The sequence below is a fragment of the Amblyomma americanum genome, chromosome 9 (genome assembly GCF_052857255.1).
Source record: "Amblyomma americanum isolate KBUSLIRL-KWMA chromosome 9, ASM5285725v1, whole genome shotgun sequence".
Taxonomy (NCBI): domain Eukaryota; kingdom Metazoa; phylum Arthropoda; class Arachnida; order Ixodida; family Ixodidae; genus Amblyomma; species Amblyomma americanum.
The window spans coordinates 70779937-70799366 of NC_135505.1; the positions used below are offsets into that span (position 1 = coordinate 70779937).

Below are 19430 nucleotides of genomic sequence, written 5' to 3' on the forward strand. Positions count from 1 at the left end.
CAAGCTGCGGTGGAAACTGATTGAGGGAGACGTAGGCAGAGGTGGAGTGCCCGCCTTTTAACAGAGGCAACGAATGAAGCTTATATTTCAGGGGAGCAGAAAAGAGTATGGATGCCAAATTCCAAAATGGGGCTGGCATAGGCTTTGTAATGAAATGGAAGCGTGTCCTGGCACCTGATAAATTTTGTATTACTTATTCTTAGTAGCCTACCTAGTGCACGCTCACCTTTCTCAACGTCAGCCTTGAAGTGAGGCTGTCAATCTATACTGGCGTGATAAATAACGACTAGTTACTTAAAGATTGCAGCTTTGGTATGTCGTGCGAGCGGCAGTATAACGCGATATATAAATTCATGTTGGATTTAATAACAAGCAAAATAACAAGCAAAATTAATGTTATACAGCCAAACATCAAGTGCACTGAGGTTAGCCCTGAGAGAACGATAGAGGGCATAGATGTCGGTTCGGGATGCAAAGAAGGCTGTGTCGTCTTCATAAACATGAACTGCAGCGTCACTGTGTACGGGAGTGTAACACATCAGCATATTGAAAAGAACTGGCGAAAGAACCCAACCTTATGGAACACCTCTGGTCTGGGCATAGGTGTTTGAGGTGAAGGAACCGTAATTACAAAAGTACTGTCGTTCTAAAAATTCATCAATTTACGCATAAATGTAGAACGGCGGGTTTGGTATTGACAATTTGGTGAGAAAGATGGAATGATCAACACTGTCATATGCTTTAGCAATGTCAACTATCATTAATGCTGATACTTCGTTCTTGCGCCTAGCAAGGCGGATTCTGCTCTCTAAATCTACAAGGGCAGACTATCCGGAGCATCCACGGTGAAAGCCATTCTGGGCAGAGCTCAACGCGTTTTTTTCTCAAATATGCTTTGATAGGTATCTGTGCACAAAACTGTCTATGCGATTTACCAAATTGTATGTTAGAGCTATTGGTACAATATTATCGATATGGCATCCTTTCGTTGAATTTTTTAAGGGTAATAATATATTGGCCACCTTCCAGGAGTGCGGCAGCCATACAGTTCCCAGTAGTGCATTGGCCAGATCGAGGAGGTCTTAAATGAATTCTTGAGCTAAGATTTTCAGCCTACAGACCGTGACACCGTCCCAACGCGGAGACGAGGATCCCATTCAAAAAACTAGTTTAGTAACTCTGATTTATTAACCGCAACATATTCTGAGCAGGGTAAGGGGCGACCAGAGGGATTCTTTGCTTGTGAAAACGTGATGCGAGCTTTTGTGTGATTCGCTCGAACTAATTTTCCGCCTCCTGTGGAGAGAGCACAACCGAGCTTGTTAACTCCCGTAGGGCGCATTAAGACACAAGGTGATGGTTCTTGCAGCCACCACAGACTCTCAGCCCCGATACCGAAGCTGTAATGTGCACCATAGAAATATCTAGTAACGTGAAGGGTAGAAAACATCAATGGGGGCGGTAGAGGACATAGTCAAGTCCCGGTCAACGGGCGCCCGATTTGTATACAGGGGGGGGGGGGGGGGGTGGCTCCAGGACCTTATGTTTATACGGGTGAAGCACAAGCGGCAGAATAGGAACCCTTAATCCATACATGACGCATAGATTCTCATTTTCCCTCTATAAAAATTATCGGAGCCGGAAACGGTACGGCACCGAAGGAATGAAAGTTTCAACTCCGAAATCTGATGAAAATTTCCCGCAGTTTCTGATAATGCAGATAATGCACGCTGCTGAGCAAAATGCTCCAGTGGCCCGGCAATCAGTATTCTTAATATAAAAATGGCAAGCGACGAACTTACGCGAGGAATATGAAGCAAAATACTATCTTCCGGAGACCTGCTTGTACACGTGAAGTCGAAGAAGCATAGTGATGTATTACTCACAAAATGAAAACTTTCTGACCGTGAGAATACCGTAACACCTCACAGAAGCCTTAACAGCGTTCGGATGTAATGTCTGAGCGGCTACTAATGGCGGAGGATGAACACGATCTCCCCGTGAATTCGCGAGACCAAGGCGTAACATCCCTTCGCCGCATCACTAAAAGGCGCAAAGGAGAAGAAATAACACCTCACGTCGTTCAAACATTCGACAGCACTCGCTTACCATAGTCTGTGCAGGTTGAATTCATTATGTGCCCTGTGGGCCCATAGATCTATAACCCTAAGAGATGTTTCAAATACCAAAGGTATGGCCATGGCAGCAAAGCAAGTAGAGGCAAGGAGACCTGTGGCAAATATGCCGAAACCGAACATAATACAGAGCGCTACTAATCAACAGAAACAAAATGTGCATATTGCAAAGGCACGAACGCAGGCTACTCGCGAACCTGTGAAGTCGTCAAAAAATAAAAGCAGATCACCAATATGAAATTACGTCAAAATATATCCTACCTTGGGGCGCGAAAAAGTGAAATGAAAGGGCATCCTGGTCATATGTGACGCCATGTGCCGGATGGCCGAGCGACGTCTGGTGACAGGGGGCACACAGGACACCTTTATTGATGTGTTCCTGCCCCGTCCCCCCCCCCCCTCGAAAGGCGCTCCGGTGTCGGTGCAGGACAACCAAAGTAAGTTTGAAGGCTAATATATCACTCAAACTTCAGGCCATTGTCCAAGTAAGGCATGAAGTTTGGCTAGTCGGTTCTTAGGATCAGTCATGGTAAAACTGCGTGAAGAAGACAGGACAATTATAGGAAGCACTTCAATCGGTGCGAGTTCAGTAAATCCATTTCTGAAGTGTTCTACGAGATCCCCCTGTCGTGCGGCCGGTCGTATATCATCAAACTGCCCGCTGTTTTAATGAGCACGCACTAGAAGATACACGATTCGTGTGCACCGACACGGGCAGTAATCTTCCCCTGCACTGAAAAAGGTGTCAGAGCAATAGCAGTACGCCTTTCCTGGAATCGACAAAATACCTATCGAAGGCACACACAAAAACCGAGAGGGAAGTAATCGAGCCATTCTACATTACCAAAAGGGGTCAAAACTGTATCAGCTCACACTCTTTGTTTTTATCGAGCAGAGATCTAATTCCTAGATGGGCACATCCGGGCTATATGTCGGGCCTAGTGCACAGGTGGCATTGTTACTGCCTTGTATTTTTCCATCTGGCTGCCTCGTGCACAGGTGATATTGGTCTGTATCTTGTCTTTGTCATGGTGAATACCCTTATAGGCCTCCTTCTTTCACGCAATAAAACTAGTTAGAAGTCTGCGCTTTCTGTCTGCTTCTGTTTGTGCCTCTCATTATTGTCCTCTAATCTTCGCGCAGTTTTAATATGACTGATTCATTGCAAAGGCACAGCCATCCACAACTCAAACAGGTGCAGCCAAGGCTGCCCTGCCATCTCACAAGAAAGACTCACTGGCCCCTCAGCCGAAATGTCCCACGACTTTCCCCCATCGGGAGAAGCGACAAATTCGTACCCCCGCGGGTTCCCCGCGGAAATCAAACGCCTCTTGCGAGGCGATGAATATAAGCAGTAGTTCGCCTCCACAGCAGCCGTGGCGCAGCTCTTGTGAACAAAGAAGGGAGGAAAAATACCAGTAACGGCCCCCGCAAAGCCTGGAGCATAGGTTTTTAAATACATCCCCAAAAGGCGTCAGATATAGCGTTACTGATTTGTTGAAACGGTCGGGGCATGTTAAAAAGCAAACGTTACGTGAAAGATATATTAGGTATAATCCACGGTTCTTTCGTGTCTCCAGGAGAGAAAACTTGGGATCAAAACATCAAAATATTTCAAGTAAATAGATAGTTTTTTGCCACGATCGAGAGAAATCAAATAGACCCTCTGGAGTTACTGCCATAGTCGTCAAAAATAGTGTGTCCACTATCAAAGTCAAGCTTCAGACACTGTTGTGCATTTTAAAGCAATATAAAACAATATGCTTTGTATATCTCCACGCACACTTGACAGTAACAGTTCATTATTTAGATGAACTTTTCAAACAATTACCAGAACCATTTATGCTGATGGGGAATTGTAATGCTCATTCCGATTCATTGGGAAGCGAACAAACGGGCTCTAGAGGCCATATTTTAGAATATTTTGTTGTGTGCAGTAGTATAGGACTACTTAACACAACCATGCCCGCCTGCAGCTCTCCTACTCAGGAAAACGGAGCTGCATTGATTGGTCTCTTAGGTCACCTTCCGGTTTTACTTATTTTAAAAGGGATGTCGTAGACAACCTGTATGGCAGTGATCATCTAGCCGTTCTTATCCCCCTAACAACTGCTCCGGAAATTTTTCCAAGAAAACTACGACGTTTGAAGCTGCATCTGGTTCATTGGGGCGCTGTTTCAAAAAAAGGCACCCTGTGTAAAATAGATCCAGAAAAATTATGTATACATCAACATTAACAAATACCGAACTGCTTTATTTCCACTGCGCGCTTGGCTATACCGGAGTCTTCAGGAGTGGTGAAGCAAAAGCACAGAATCTGATATACACAAAACGTACAGTAACAGAAAAGAAACACAAAAAGCATAGGAAATCTTTCGCAGGTGCCCCACGCTGAAAAATTCCTTAATCTTTAGAAAGGCAAGAGCAGAAGTCCGATATATCCACCGTATTGCCGAAAAGACTTCATGCCAAAGTTACGTGAAATCCACAAATAGCTAAACCACATCAAAAGATGTGTGGGGAGGGGAGATTTCTCCTTCTAAGAGCGCTCGTATGGAGAAAAGCATCAAAGAGCAGGCAGAACTTTTAAGAGAACATTTTTCGGCATTTTACAGCTCATCACACAACACGGAATTCTTTCTATCCACACAGTTCGGTTCACTGGTAAACAGAGTGCTCCCAGACCTGACAAAATACAATAAGTAATGGTATTCCCCCTCTGTGAACCTGCCGTTAAGGCCCTTTTAGGTTTTTTATTAAGGTTTGAGGATCGCGTAAACTACCCGAAGCCTGAAAGGAGGCCATCATCGTTGCATTTTTAAAAGCCGGAAAATCATCAACCTCTTTCAGTAGTAATAGGCATATAGCCTTCAACAGCTTCCATGCGAATTCCTTTCAAAGTGTCGTAAATATTAAATTAACCTTCGTGCTTGAAGCTCGCGAGCATCTGGATGCCAATCAGTGCGGTTTCAAAAAGGTATGCTCTACAACAGGCCACCTAGTTTGCTTTGAAATAGCTGTAAGTGAAACATTTGTACACAAACACTGTCTTGCTGTTCTTTTTAAATTTAGAGAAAGCATATGACCAAACCTGGAGGTTCGGGATTCTTTAAAACTAAGCTAAACTTGGGAATCGCGGCAGTATGTTAAAGAGCCTAAAAAACGTTTTGTCAAACCGCTCATTCTGTGCACGGCTCGGTTCAACTCTCTCGACAATTCTCACTCTGTAAAATGGAGTGCCTCAAGAGCGTATTTTAAGCAGAATGCTCTTTGTTATTAACATGAATTCTCTTATTAATATTAACCCAAGGTCCATTAAGCACTCTAGGTCGACGACCTTCAGATAACTTTCACGTTATGAAACATATCAACATGCGAAAGACAAGTCCAGTAAACAAACAATATACTTCCAACATGGGCTGACCAAAATGGTTTTCAATTCACCCCACCGAGAACAGTCGCCACTCAAACGTGGCCTACACAGAGATCCCAGCCTACATCTCATCGAAACAGAATTACCACTAAAAAGTGACCACAAATTTCTGTGCATAACTTGACAAAAATCTCAACTTCTCGCCCCAAATCAAGAACCTGAAAAAGAAAGCTTCTCGATTCTTATATATTACTTTCTCGTAAATGCTGGGAGTCTGATAGGAACTACCTTTTACACATCTACCGCAGCATAGTTCGCTCTTGCCTAGATCATGGGTGCATAGTGCACTACCTCCATGGAAAGAAACGCGAACCCGGCGCCAACACGCCCCGCTGTTGGAATTTATATTCATCGCACTTTTACATGAGTGGTGCGAAAAAGACGTTAGAGTCGTCCTAGATTGTATCATGGACGATTCTAGGGTCTTTTTGCTATCACCGAAGTAAAAGCGTTGTGAAAAGAAATTGAAACAGCGGCGCGAGTTGGCCCCAGGTTGTTCTCGTTTCTTTCCATCGAGGTAGTACAGTTCCGCTCGGGCGTCCTATCTGAAGCATTTAGGTTCAATATACAACTCAGGTCTGCGCCTTGAAAGTGGACCGGACATAGCCCATAAAAAAATTATATATGTAGAATGCAATTAGCCACCCCTTGGAGATCTAAGAGCCTTGCTCACATGTTCATACGTCCTAAAACCCCATTCACTACGAAAGCATCTCTGCTACTCCATAGTTACTCAGTGCCCGTCCAAGAAGCTTTTCAGTATCAAACCAAATGCAACGAGACCCCTTATCCTCCGCTCTGCAGAAAATTGGCCAGAAATTTGGTATTCTGGACACATTACCTAATATTGTCCATAGAGCCGAACTACGGCCACATTCGTACAACTTTCCCGCAACACAGTGACACAATTTCCAAAAAAGCAAACTCCACCTGAACAGACACTACAAGAACTTTTTGCACTAGACGAAAAATACAAAGAATACACAGCATTTTATACAGAGAATTTTTCGGATGTGCTGTAGTGTAGGATAAATGGGAAAATATAGGTTGCCTTAGTGGGCGTCAATTTTGTCAGCCAAATATTAGGCCATTTCCGTGGCTGTAGCAAAAATAATTACAACAACATTCAAAAGAGCATCATCTGCACGGACACGCCGAGTGTAATCACTGCACTGCACGCTAGAATTGTAAGAGAACCTTGAAAAAGAGATATAACAAATAGCATAATGGCTGCTGGAACACAAGGACATGATATTGAGTTCTGTTTGCTACCAAGCCATATTGCAATTTGTGGCAACGAGAGAGCTGATGCGTACGCTGGTCAAACTCGCCATAAGGAAGCCAGGACGGTAAATGCACCCTATGCAGATTGCATATGTTAGTAAAAAATAAACATACAAAAAATGGCAGTCTGCATGGCATAGTGGTTAAAATAAGAAACTAAATTTAATAAGTCTATTCATTAAATTAAAAATAAAAATTAATTGAAAAAAACTAATTTTGCATGGTGGGACTCGAACCCCCCATGCTTCCGTTCCGCAACTGAGCGTGCTACCAGCTACGCTACTTTGTGCCAACGGATACGTTGTTCTTGTCTAGGACGCTAGAGAGCGTTTGCAGAAAGTTGTCCAATCAGACGGATGCCTCCCAAACACCCTCCAGTGTCTCCAGAATTTAAGATTCACAGACAATTGTGTAATTAATTTAAAACTTAACCACACATCAGTGACACAAGCAGCTAGACCGCGCTATAGGCTTTCGCTTCAGCGTACTTAAGGTGAACAAAGTTCCTCTTTGAATTTTTGTTCGTGTTTGTGTTGAAGCTAAACGGTGTGCGTTGGGCGAGCTCTATTTTGGAGCCGGGTGATTTGAGCCATGTGTATGTTAGGGTTTTCGCTCTTCAGTAGTTTCCTATGCAATAAAGAAACAACTGCGGTGAGCTCAAGTTGTCTAAGACATAGGCCCACAAAGCTGCCTCTGTCTACGATGGCGGTATTTCAAATCCCGCTCGCGGCAGAGGCTTTTTTGCTGAATATCACTCGCTCGAAACTTTCGGCAGTAATTCGGTTATTTCGTCTTCATGTTTTAACTGTGCTCATTTTAAGGCTCAGTTGTTGTTTGCCTCTAGTTGCTGACAATGGGTCCTATTGGCATTTTATGTATACAATAACGAAATACTCACTCTGGTGGGTTGTCCGTATGGACACGCAAAGTATACGTAACCCACGTATGCAGGGGAACTGGTCTGTTCCAAAAAAGAGAGTTCCAGTCCTATTAAAAGAACAAGGTATAGTAATTACCATGAGCGACATCTGGCACAAAATATGCAGCTCGAACTTCTGACGAATAATATGTGTAGTATGCGCTCGCCAGAAGGCGACTGGAGCACAGTCACTCAAAAAACCCTGTTTCGCTAGTGCAAATTTTGTATAGGTTCCTCCGGCTGAAAAGATGGTGTGGCCTAATTTGTAGTAACGACCCTGATAATGAGACAGCGGTTAAGTCTTAGGTCTGGAGTACGATTATCGGTTGCGATGCTCTTATTGAATTCATAAAAGAGAGCACTGTTGCTGCCTTATTGGAACAGTGCACATTCCGTTCGATTGAAGCACAATTCCGTCTCCGCGTGGAATAGAACAAGCGCCAGGCGCTCTTTGTCGCCGCTGAGATGAATCGGTACACAATCAGGTGCCTCTACTGCAATTAAAGAAGCACAGTCAGGCTGGGGGTGTATCTGGTTTCCTAGTGCTGCGAAGTTCTCAGTAATAGTGAAAACCGATGTCTCGCGAGAGAGGGTTGATGATGGCAATGACCGACTCCTGAAAATGTTGCGCCACTCAGAAAACGTTCAAACTGAAGGCACAGCGCACGAAGGACGGCACAAAGAGGGAAACACAGCACTGAAGGCACATCGCTTTGTCCGCTGTGCCTTCAGTTAAAACCATGTGACGACTATCCCAGACAAATAACACATTAGAAAACGTTTCATGGCAGTCACTCGGAGAAATTTCGCCTGCATGATTCTATTTTAGTGAGAAGTATAAATGAGGCTATCAAGTATATCTCTGAATTTCTGAAGGAGCTTCACACTGCGAAAAGAAACACTGGTAATGATGACGACAGTAAGCTTGTAGGCTTAACGCCTCAGGAGCGAAGGAAACGAGACCATTGCTACGAGCCGACACCAGAACAGAACTGCCAGCCGTGGCTGCACGAGCCACGACCAGGTGCCGTCTTTATTCTCTTCGCAGGGTGGCGCGCGCTAGCCGGGTTGTCGGCGCCGCCCAAGAGAGGGTGCTACAGGGCCCCCCGCCTAGACTGGAAGTCGAAACGGACGAAGGGCCGGCGATGGCACTCGAGCACTAGGTCAGGCGGCGCTGGGAGTCGTTCCAGGGCGGTCTCCATGTAAGCCGGCTTAAGGCGGTCTAGACTGACGGTCTCTTCGCGGACGTTTTGGAGGATGGTGGCTGTTTTCGAGGTGCGGCGGAGAACGCGGAAAGGTCCGTCGTAAGCCGGTGTGAGTGGAGCTCGGACAGCGTCGCGGCGCACAAAAACGTGGGTCGAAGTGGCCAGGTCGGGGTGTACGAAAATGGTATGGTAGCGGGACGGACGTGGGGGAGTAGGCCGGAGGTCTTTAACGCAGTCCAGCAGGCGTTGAAGGAATTCTTGGGGCTGGGCTGGAATCTGCTGGGATGTAAAGAAGTCGCCTGGAAGACGCAAAGCACTTCCATACACGAGCTCTGCAGCTGAGCACTGTAAGTCTTCTCGGACGACGACCCTTAGACCAAGCAGCACAAGGGGCAAGGAGTCGACCCAGGAGGCGCAATTGAGGCGGGCAGCGAGGGCGGCCTTCAATTGGCGGTGAAGGCGTTCCGCCATGCCGTTAGCACACGGGTGATACGCAGTGGTACGGCAATGCCTGGCGCCGAAAATATTAAGGGAAGCAAACAGGGAGGACTCAATCTGGCGTCCACGGTCGGTTGTCACAGTGCCAGGACAACCAAATCGAGATACCCACGCAGAAATGAAGGCGCGCGAAACAGACTCTGCGGTGATGTCAGTAATGGGGACTGCCTCCGGCCAGCGAGTGAAGCGGTCGACTATGGTCAGGATATAGCGGTAGCATCGAGAGATGGGTAGAGGGCCCACGATGTCGAGATGAACATGGTCGAAACGACGGCCAGGTGGTAGAAAGGCTTGGGAAGGTGTCTTGGTATGTCGACAGATCTTGCTACAAGCTTAAATGCGAACGTAGGTGTTAACTGTAGCCAACATGGTCGCACATGTTTTCACAAGACACTCACCGCACTTTTTAGCTGCATTGTAGACCAGTTCGAGTGCTGAGCAAAATCATCCGTTCTCTTCAACCGTCAGGCCTTAGTATTTAATGGAGCATTTTCACAAATGAACGGCGTTGGCTTCCGGGTACTCTCACGACGCGGAAAGGGCATCTTCACATCCGACTCTCTACTCACCACTCACGTACCCGCCTCCACTCTCAAAAGGCCTCCAGCTAACTCCATTCTACAAACGGGGTGCAGCACGGCGGAGATGACGGTGATCCGGCTCGTGCTGGACCTGCTGCTCAGTCCTCCGCCGCCCAGGAGTGCTATGCTGTGCGACTCCCGCACCACCCTCAGCCACCTGCAATCCAACGGCTGTGGTACCCGACTAGTGCGGGACATTCGCTCGCGCATCGAGCGCCTCGCGCAGAGAGGATGCGCCATGCGTGCACAGTGGGTGCCCGGTCACTGCAGCATCGCCGGAAACGAAGAAGCTGACGACCTCGCGGCCGCCGCACACAAAGTACCTCCCAGCGATCTTCCCCTTATGCTGGAGGACGTGCGTGTGGTCATCCAGGACTATCTCCTAAAGCAGCACCCCGGCCCACGCATCGCAGGAGGGGAGCACATTGACAGCACCACCGGCTGTCGCGCACTTAGGCGGTCGCAACGTGCCGGAACCTACGCGCGCGCATTGGCTGCGTGTGGCCTGGGGAACAACGGGGTGTCACGGAATCGCGATGAGTGATATATGCGACGAATGCGGCGCGGCGAAAACACTGGAACACCTGCTCTTTCGCTGTACCGCGTTCGCCGATGCTCGTCGCGATATGCTTGCGGCCTATAGGGCCCTGGGCATACAACCAAACTCCCTCAAGACGCTATTTTGGCCGTAGGGCAGTGCGCGCCCCAGTGAGCTAACCTTGGTGAGCCTTTGTGCATTCCTCGAACAGACGGGCTTGACGTCCCGTCTGTTCTCCGTCAGGTAGTTACAAGCAGTGACCCAGCGCTCCGCGAGTGCTACATTAAACGATTAACAACTGGACGCCCCACTCCAGTTGTAGTGAACATAGTGCTGTGCGAGTGTTTTTATTGCTCCATCATGAATTAATCAGGCGCACAACCTGTACTTATTTCTTATTGTGTAAATAGTTTTTGTATATTGCCTCTCCCTCTACCCCTATTCTTTCTTTCTGTCCCCTCACCTCATTCATTTAATTTCTTCACTCTGCCTGCAATCCTTTACTTCCGCTGCCCCAGCTCCGGTGTTTCAGTATCAATGGCAGATGCCGGGGCTAGCAATAATATTTTCTTTCCTTTTTAATGTAATTTTATGAAACCACTTATAAATGCTGCAGATAATAACCACCCAAAATCCGGTACCGCAAAGGAGTGTCACAATTCGAGTTACTGAAGCTGCCGCTTTCCAGGCAATATTCGACAACCAGCAAGCGTCCAACACCCCCTGCATACATACCTCCGTCCTTCAAAGGGCCATGCTCCTTCATCCGACCTCCAGAAACAAAGCCATCACGCACTAACACACTCCACATGTGACCCGCACAAAAAAGTCACGCCGAACGCAAATTCAAACACCCGAATAGGATGAGTTGGATGGCAGCTGAAGCGCTGTAGAAGAAACGCAAACGAGAGGCAGAGTCTAGTCATAATGCAAAACCGCCACACAGATCGCACCGATGGTCTGTGAATTTTTGTTCCAAACAATTGTACCACGCACAACGCGCGAAACGCATACAGGGAGTGGCTGAAAAGTCCTGAACACCATTACCCCTCCAGGAAAGATTACTAGCCCCAGAGTAGCTAGAGCACTGACCATCTACAGGACCTAAGAGGGCCATCATAAGGAATTCGTGTATTTTAAAGCAGGTACTGCAAAAATCCATCAGTTTTTAATGTCAATGACCGCACGGGAATATATAGCCCAAGTGAGGCTCACTGAAGCGCTGTACTAGTCAGGGTCTCAGCGCCAGGGCCTTAGTGTTTCCCTCAAACGGGATGAGTTCCTTTTAAGGCAGCTAAAGCAAAATCAATCGTTTTGAAATGCCTTGCACACTAGCACTGATTCACTTTCAATACCGATCACCGCATGAGAATATATCCCAAGCTTCTTCAAATTACGGCAGCGTCTTAGTAAGCATATTTTGTCTGCAATCTGTAGGGTACGGTGAATGGTAAAAGGGCTAATGAATAATCCCCGTTTTTTACGCGCACCGCATGCTGTGATTAGCACCCACGTGGTTGCCGCCGTGATCATCCTCAGCACGGGAGCTGAAGAACTGTCCTGTTTTTTCACCTATGCAGCATCCTCAGAAACGTGCTGGCGCCTGCCGTTACAGCAGCTCTGTGCAGTACAGACCGCAGTGCTCCTCCGATGGTCGGACTATGCATAGGTCGTGCGTTGATCTGTGTCCGGAATACTTCCGTTTCTTTATAATTCTCAGCCACCGCCTCTACATGATGAATCCTGAAGTTGAGTTGCTTTCTCACCGCTCTGTTATCTTTTTTTTATGATGCGAGTGTCTTCCAGGTTCACCGTTCTCTTTATGCGAAGTCGCCTTCTCCCGTTGTGTTAGGTCTTTCTATACTGTATAGCTTGTCTTTCACCCAAAACCGTCACTCATGTATCCTCCCCTGTTTTCCGTCCTCTTACTGACAGTCTCTACATCGTTAGTCAACCTTTAGCATGCCCGTTACACGAAGTTTTGAACTATAATATACATGAAGTAGTGTGAGTAGAAAAAAAGAACTTGAAATAAAATTGCCCTGGTCTCCTATTGGCTGAGAACAGTAATTTTGTCAGTTTCTTAGACGATGCACTGATTGTATTGAAAACATTTCTCAGAACCCTAGAACAATTGGCTAGCCCTGTTTCCAAGTCCTGCAGGGGCTGACTGCAGCTCAACTCTTCGAGATGCCAGTTTGGTCACCGCCGATTCGCAACTCTCAAACATCTGGTTGACACCATTGCATTAGGCCGGGCCCTCCTAAATTTGTGTTGAACGAAGACATTCGTATTGTTCGATCGCCGGAGAATGTGCAATGTTTTACTGGCCTGTGCTGGTACTGAAGAAGTTGCATCAGCGCTTTTGTCGGCATCGCTCGTCCTCACTAAGACGTCATTAATAAATACAACTGTAATAACTGGGGAGTTGCCACGAGAAGCCTTTTCTTCTCCCATGTAAATTTTGACATTCAGCCCAATTTACTTGTTTAAACTCGCCGCCTCATATCGAATTACGCTAAACGCATGTGTCTATCCCAACGCCTTATTTCTGTTACCGAGCGCAATCACTCATTTACAGACTGCTTGTGTGACACCTTTGTCCGGGCTGTAGTAAACTTCCTACCCAACCTGTTCGGTAGTAAGTTTCGTGGTCGTGACCGATTCCTGCCTTTCTTATTGACTGAAGGACCCCAAAGACCGCCATGCATGCTGCCTGCTACGCCTTCAAAAGGTTTCATGCACCATTGCCAAGACGGCGTCTTCATCAAGACGATGATTCCCGGTCTCGGCACTTTATATAGATAGCAAACTAGCCTTTCCTCTTCGTTATCTCTGATCTGCTTAACATCACCGACTGATAGCGCCACTGACTCCCCATTTCGTCGACTCATTCATGGCCTCCGCTATGTCAACCCAGCTCCTTCACTCCAAATCTTTGTTCCTCAGGATAGCATCATCTGCTGCCGTAGCCTCCTCCCTCCAATACTTCCGCTTGCGGTTCCTCATCATCCCCCTCTTTGTACTAGAGAAACTTCACGACCTGTCAACCGCCAATCACCTTGGTGCGTTCCGCATGTACGATCGTTTCCGGCGCAGTGTTTTTTCTACCTGTTTAAACCGTATTGTTCGGCTTTACCTTACCTTTTGCGACCTTTTTTGAAGCAGGAAAGTGTCATTCGAACTGCCCTGCTCCACCTCTTCAACGCCATTATTGTTTTAGAGACCTCTGGGGACCATTTATTGCATTCTGCTATAATTACCGCTGGATTCCTCCAGTTACTGACTACGCGACCCAATTCGCTCTCAGGCATTGATTATCCCCAACTTCAGCCACCAATGGTGCTGATTGGTTGTTGCTCCACATTAATTGCTCACAAATCATTTCGGCTACGTTTCATTTCAAAGTGGTTCACGACATATTCTGGTTCCATTCCGCGCTCACTAAAACATGCCGCTCTCTCAGAACTGGCTTACCGAGGTGTGTGCAAGAAACTGAGAGAAATGCTACTAATCTCTCACCCGACCACCCCGATAGATTGGGTCATTGCCTTGTCCTCGTAACCTTTAACTGTATTTCTTGGCTACTAGACACCAAGACCCATTCGCCTTACTACCATGTCTGTCACCGACATGAATCACTGCTATTTAATAAGCGGACGCGACTTTCAACGGGCTCGGCCGCAGATCTCGGACGTGACGCTATCTCCGAAGCAACTACAGCACGTCAAAGTACACACTTTACCCACAAACGGCTCGTCGCTTCCTGGATCTAACGAAAGTCTATTAGGGAATGTCATAACTGTACAGTACGAAACCCATCTTGGTAAGTATTTTAGAATGAAAACTCCACTCTTCGCACAAATCCCAAGGTCAAGTTAGGTGCGCCTTTGCAATGAGTCGGTGGAGCGGAGGTGTGGCAAGTAACGTCATAACACGCGACTCGATGAAAAGGCGCCGCAGATGAACTCGCTCGGAGCCTCGCCGCGGCTGTACCACGTCACTAGCGGGGTATAACAACTGCTTCACTAGCGCTCGGTCGTTCAGTCTCGCCATGAATGAGCGCCAAACCATACGAAACTATTCTGAACAGAGCTTTCGCTCGCATCACTAGGTTCAACAAGCCCTTAACCTTTGCTAGTTTTTGTAGCGAAAAGCTTCACTACACCACCTTTTAGAACCGTGAGCGGGGCCGCAAGATTGACCTTGAATGTGCCTTGAAGTTACAGTGGCCAAAAGTTTCTTCTTGAATGTAGACAGAGGTCAAACAAGGAAACGACGCCTCTCTCATATATCTCGGTGGAAACCCGAACGGTGCCCGTAAGGGAAGGAAAGTAAAATGAAGTTGGTTTAAAGGAAAGGAAATTACGCCTGTCTCACATCGAACCATTTCCTTTCCTCAAAAAAACCAAATCATTTTTTGGCTTTCTTAAATTATGAGCCCGCGCTGTAGCTCAGTAGTTAGGGCACTCGGCAACTGATTCGGAAGCTTCCGGGTTCGAACCCGACCGTGGGGGTCGCGTTTCCATGGAGTCAGAACGGTAAGGCGCCCGTGTGTTGTGCGATGTCAGTGCACGTTAAAGCTCCCTAGATCGTCGAAATTATTCTAGAATGTAGCATCTCTTTCTTCCTTTATATTTCCATTCCCTCCTTTATCCTTTTCCTTACGGCGCGGTCCAGGTGTCCACCGATATGTGAGACAGATACTGCGCCATTTCCTTTCCCCAATAAACAACTTTCATTTTCTTTCTGAAATCTTCTGCAGGGTTGTGCGCGTCCTTTGGAACCGGATTTGGTTCCATATATCCGCATAAAACGAGCAATATAATAGTTGTAAATATCACCGAAGCTATAATTACAGAGACAGAGAGAGAGAAAGACACACAACTTTATTACCAGAGGCATCGGGAATTAGGGCAGGTACGGCCTGTGTCGGCCGCAGGTGAGGGCAACTTCCTGGGCCCACGAAATCAGTGCAATTTGAGTGGCCTTGTCTGGCGGGGTGAGGAGTGTGTCCCAGCTTTCCGCAGAGGAAGCTGACAGGAGGGCTTGTGGCATCTGGTTACTTTCGCATCCCCAGAGAATGTGCGCCTTAGTGGCGGGTTCTCCGTGGTTGCAAACTGATCATGTGCGCTCATATTCCCCGTTGGTGGTAAGTTATAATAAATATAAGCTGTATACTTCGAGCTCCTTTGATGTCGTTTCTAAGAAAGCAACATGTTCAACAAATAAAAAATGCCTACTATTGTGTGTGTGTCTGTATGACTATGAAAGCCGCCAGTCACCCGTGTCTGTCAGTATGGCTATCGATTAAAACTGCCAGTCGCCCGACCGCAAACGTAGCCAGGGAGATGCAGCTTTTTGCTTTCGAGCAAATTTAACCAGAGCTAAACAACCAGCCGTTTTTCTCCGTTTGGTCTCCTTCTCTCCGTCTCGGTTTCTGTCAGAAGTTTCTTGGTTAGGAAAGTGTCCTTTATTGAGGAATGCACCGAATGACCAACGTAGTTTTTGAAAGCGCGCCCTCTGCTTCTCTGCCATCATCCTCTACTTCCTCCACTGATTTCGTCATTGTCAGTTATCTTAGACGAGGAAACAAAGTAGCTACTTCGTGAGCCACTCTAAAAATTTTAGTTCCTTTTTTTTCGCAATTCTCTCGACTTCGTCTCCCTCCTGACGGAATATTATGCAAAATACACAGTATATAATCTCAACGTGAGATATTTTCTTTATGAGCTTGTCGAAAATGAGAGCTAATCGCATTCCTGTTCCTTCAGGATAACAGCAGATTTCTTTGCTTTCCTGCCATGGAGCACCGCTAAAGAAATTTCGCTATAAACAAATGTGGTCAAATTTTCAGCTGCTTTCAAAGCCGCATTTCTTCGAACAAACCCGAAATATTACGGGGTGATAAACGTGCCAATGGGGAAAAAGATTTAATGAGGGTTTCCTCTACGTTCACGTCTTATGCGATTGGTAGCATTCATATCCTGGGTACTTCTTCAATGCATCGAACGGTGGCCCTTCTGTTCGCGGTACATGGAACTATGAGATGCAGTGGTGTGCACTAAAATACTCAGTGTTTTAAACGGTTGCGGGATAGTTTCTGTAGGCTATTTTTTTCAGTAAACCGTCCAATGTAAATACGTGTGGCGCAGGTTACTTTTCTATGTTAAGGGCACATAAAACACAGCCAAGTGCTTTATTGCTCAGAACAAAGCTTTCTGATAATGCTGACATAAAATATTTGTGCAATTTCTCCGTAACCTTTTAACGCGTTTGGATATAACTTTATGAGGTTTGTAACTGTAATATTTAAAGTACTAGCCAAAACGAAAATGCCTTTTTAAATCTGTGTAAAACGTTCCATTTCTTTGCGGAAGGTGAGTACATTTTGCATCGTAAAAAACTGCAATGTACACCTGAGCATCCGCCTTAACGTATTTCGCGATATCCTTAATTGTTAACGCCCCATCTCTCTACATTACATTCAAAGATCCCTAAAAATCCTGATATAACTACTGATGCAAATGGTGCAGTGGTTAATCCATGCGCCGATGCTCCTGCAGGTACTGTTTCCAAGTGACCCACAGGTGACGCTTGAGAGACCCTAAGTTGCTCTTGACGAATAGCCACTCTTAACACATAAATAAACTGCCACCTGCCATGGTGGGCTGTTTACTAATAATCCGGTGGGTAGGTTGTGTTCACATCGCAAGATTGCAAGAACAAGGTGGCCCGTCTACCACATAGTTGGCCCAGCTATATTTATTCTCAAGAGATTTTGGAAGGATGCCGCCTAAGCGCTGTCCTGTGTCTCCAGCAACCAAGCGTGCACGCGCTAAAGAACGTCAGCGAAAGTGTCGTGAAGCGAACAGTTGTGTAGCCTTTAATCAACATCTTCACCACACATCAGCGACAGAAGCAGCAAAACTGCGCTAAAGGCTTTCACCTCACCACGCTTTGGGTCAACAAAGTGCCTCCCTGAATATTTCTCAGGTGCTGCAGTTTTTTCGCCAGTCAGCGAGTGTCCCAAGTGTTTTCCACCTACCGTCGGCCAACATGCTGAGTGTGTGCTTGGCCCCATGCATTGCTGATTTCGAAGAAATGAACGCCGTTCCTTGGTGTAGTGCCTCCTTAAGTGTTCTGCTCATGTACCACGCACATTTTATTTGCTGCTTTAGTGAAAGAGAGGATAGCACCAAAATGTTTTCCATGTAGAATCATACTGTTGACTGGACATGCTTTCACCAGTGCTTTTCTGTTTGCTTTGGTGTTTGTGGAGAGCCAACAGTTCACGCCATGCTCAACATACAACATGGTCGCTGCGTCTGCGGTCATTTACAACATCTTTTCAGGGTGCAACGCATCTTGTGTAGTACTTTCTGTGGGATATGATGGCTACATGCTTTCCCTCATGGCATTTGGTTGGCTCTGTGTGTTTGCTTTCGACTGTCTCTTTCACATGTTGCATGTAGTTATGCAGCAGTGAACTGTTTTTCTTGAAGGGAAAATTCAGGCGATCGTTTCATGGTCATTATCTTTGAGATGAAAATCCAAAGCTTAGGCAGAGCTTTGTCAAGCTACCCATTGCCATCTTCTAACTGGAATTTGTACCCAAGACGAAAACCTACAAATTCTACATTAATTCAGATGCAGCTGACGGAATTTAAATAATAAAGCTCCAAATGGCATTTTGCAGCTCGAAGGCTAACATGTAGTTGAACAATGCATCTAGAATTTTTTAGTATTAGTATGAGTAAGCTTAACCTCTTTCCGAGATTCCGGGTCACGGACCGTTTTCTGTGCTGGGCTATCAACCTCTCAGTCAAACTGTGTTCGATTCTAATTTCAAAGATAGAGTCACAATTTAGTTCATGTAACTTGGGGATGTTGTCCGGTGGCTTTAAGAAAAATCCCAGACAATCTGTTTACCCTCTACATCCTTAGTGTGACTGGATCGGCAGTGTACGTGCTGCCACTTGCTTGTTTAGCAAAAGTTACTGCTGCGTATTCCTCTCTGCAAATTAGGCAACAATAATGTGCGTGTACATTACTGTCGAACGTTTATGAAAGGCGGGTCTGTCCAAAAAAATTCTTATCTTTGTACACAAGGTATATTGTTGAATATGTAATGTTGTACTAAGTAATGAATCTCTATTAGCTGCATAATGAATATTAGTACGTATGAAGCAAAATGATAAAAATTAATTATTTTGGCAATACGGGCTCGAACTAACCTTTCGCTAAACATGTAACACACCTCACTTCTCCCAGAAAAGTTGCAACACCTAAGAGCCATAGAAACTTGTCTCGCTCCTCAATATAGTAGGGGGACAGTTAAGCTCAGCATTCAAGGGCATTACGAGAGTGTTAACAGCTCCCTGGAGTGGTTTCTTTTCACACACACGGCCCCTGTTCTTCATTCATGTTCGCACATGTATCACAAATATCTCAACACTGTTTCCTCATTCTTCTCGTTCAACTCTTGCACACTATTTCACCTACATATTATTACTGCAACTGGCTTCTCAATCTCTATTTAACTGCAGAATTATATGACTAAGCTTCAAATCAAGACAACAGCACACACACATCTCCCCTTTGTACCCCAGTACAGTCGATGTGCCTGCACGGTCTACTTGGTAGCGTGTGCCTGGCTAGTGACCCAAAGGTCTTTGAAGCCAGACTGGAATTTAATCACAATTTTTGCACGCAAAATCTATTACTTTACGAGGTTAAGTAGTTCTAGACATGCGGTGACGTATATTTTTATCACAGTTCCTCTTTTCAGTTAGTTTTATTCAGCAATGCACGCGTGGCGCGGTTTTTTTTAATAA

The 19430-nt window shown here is 46.1% G+C and overlaps 1 protein-coding gene across 2 annotated transcripts in view; it reads right to left on the reverse strand.

The window, feature by feature from the left end:
• LOC144104987 (uncharacterized) overlaps positions 1-19430 on the reverse strand; it is a 108373-nt gene that overhangs the window by 13598 nt on the left and 75345 nt on the right. For both annotated transcript variants that reach the window (XM_077638208.1, XM_077638207.1), the window contains one exon: positions 7751-7839. In XM_077638208.1, the coding sequence (XP_077494334.1) occupies positions 7751-7839 (89 nt within the window). The remainder of the gene's footprint in view (positions 1-7750; positions 7840-19430) is intronic.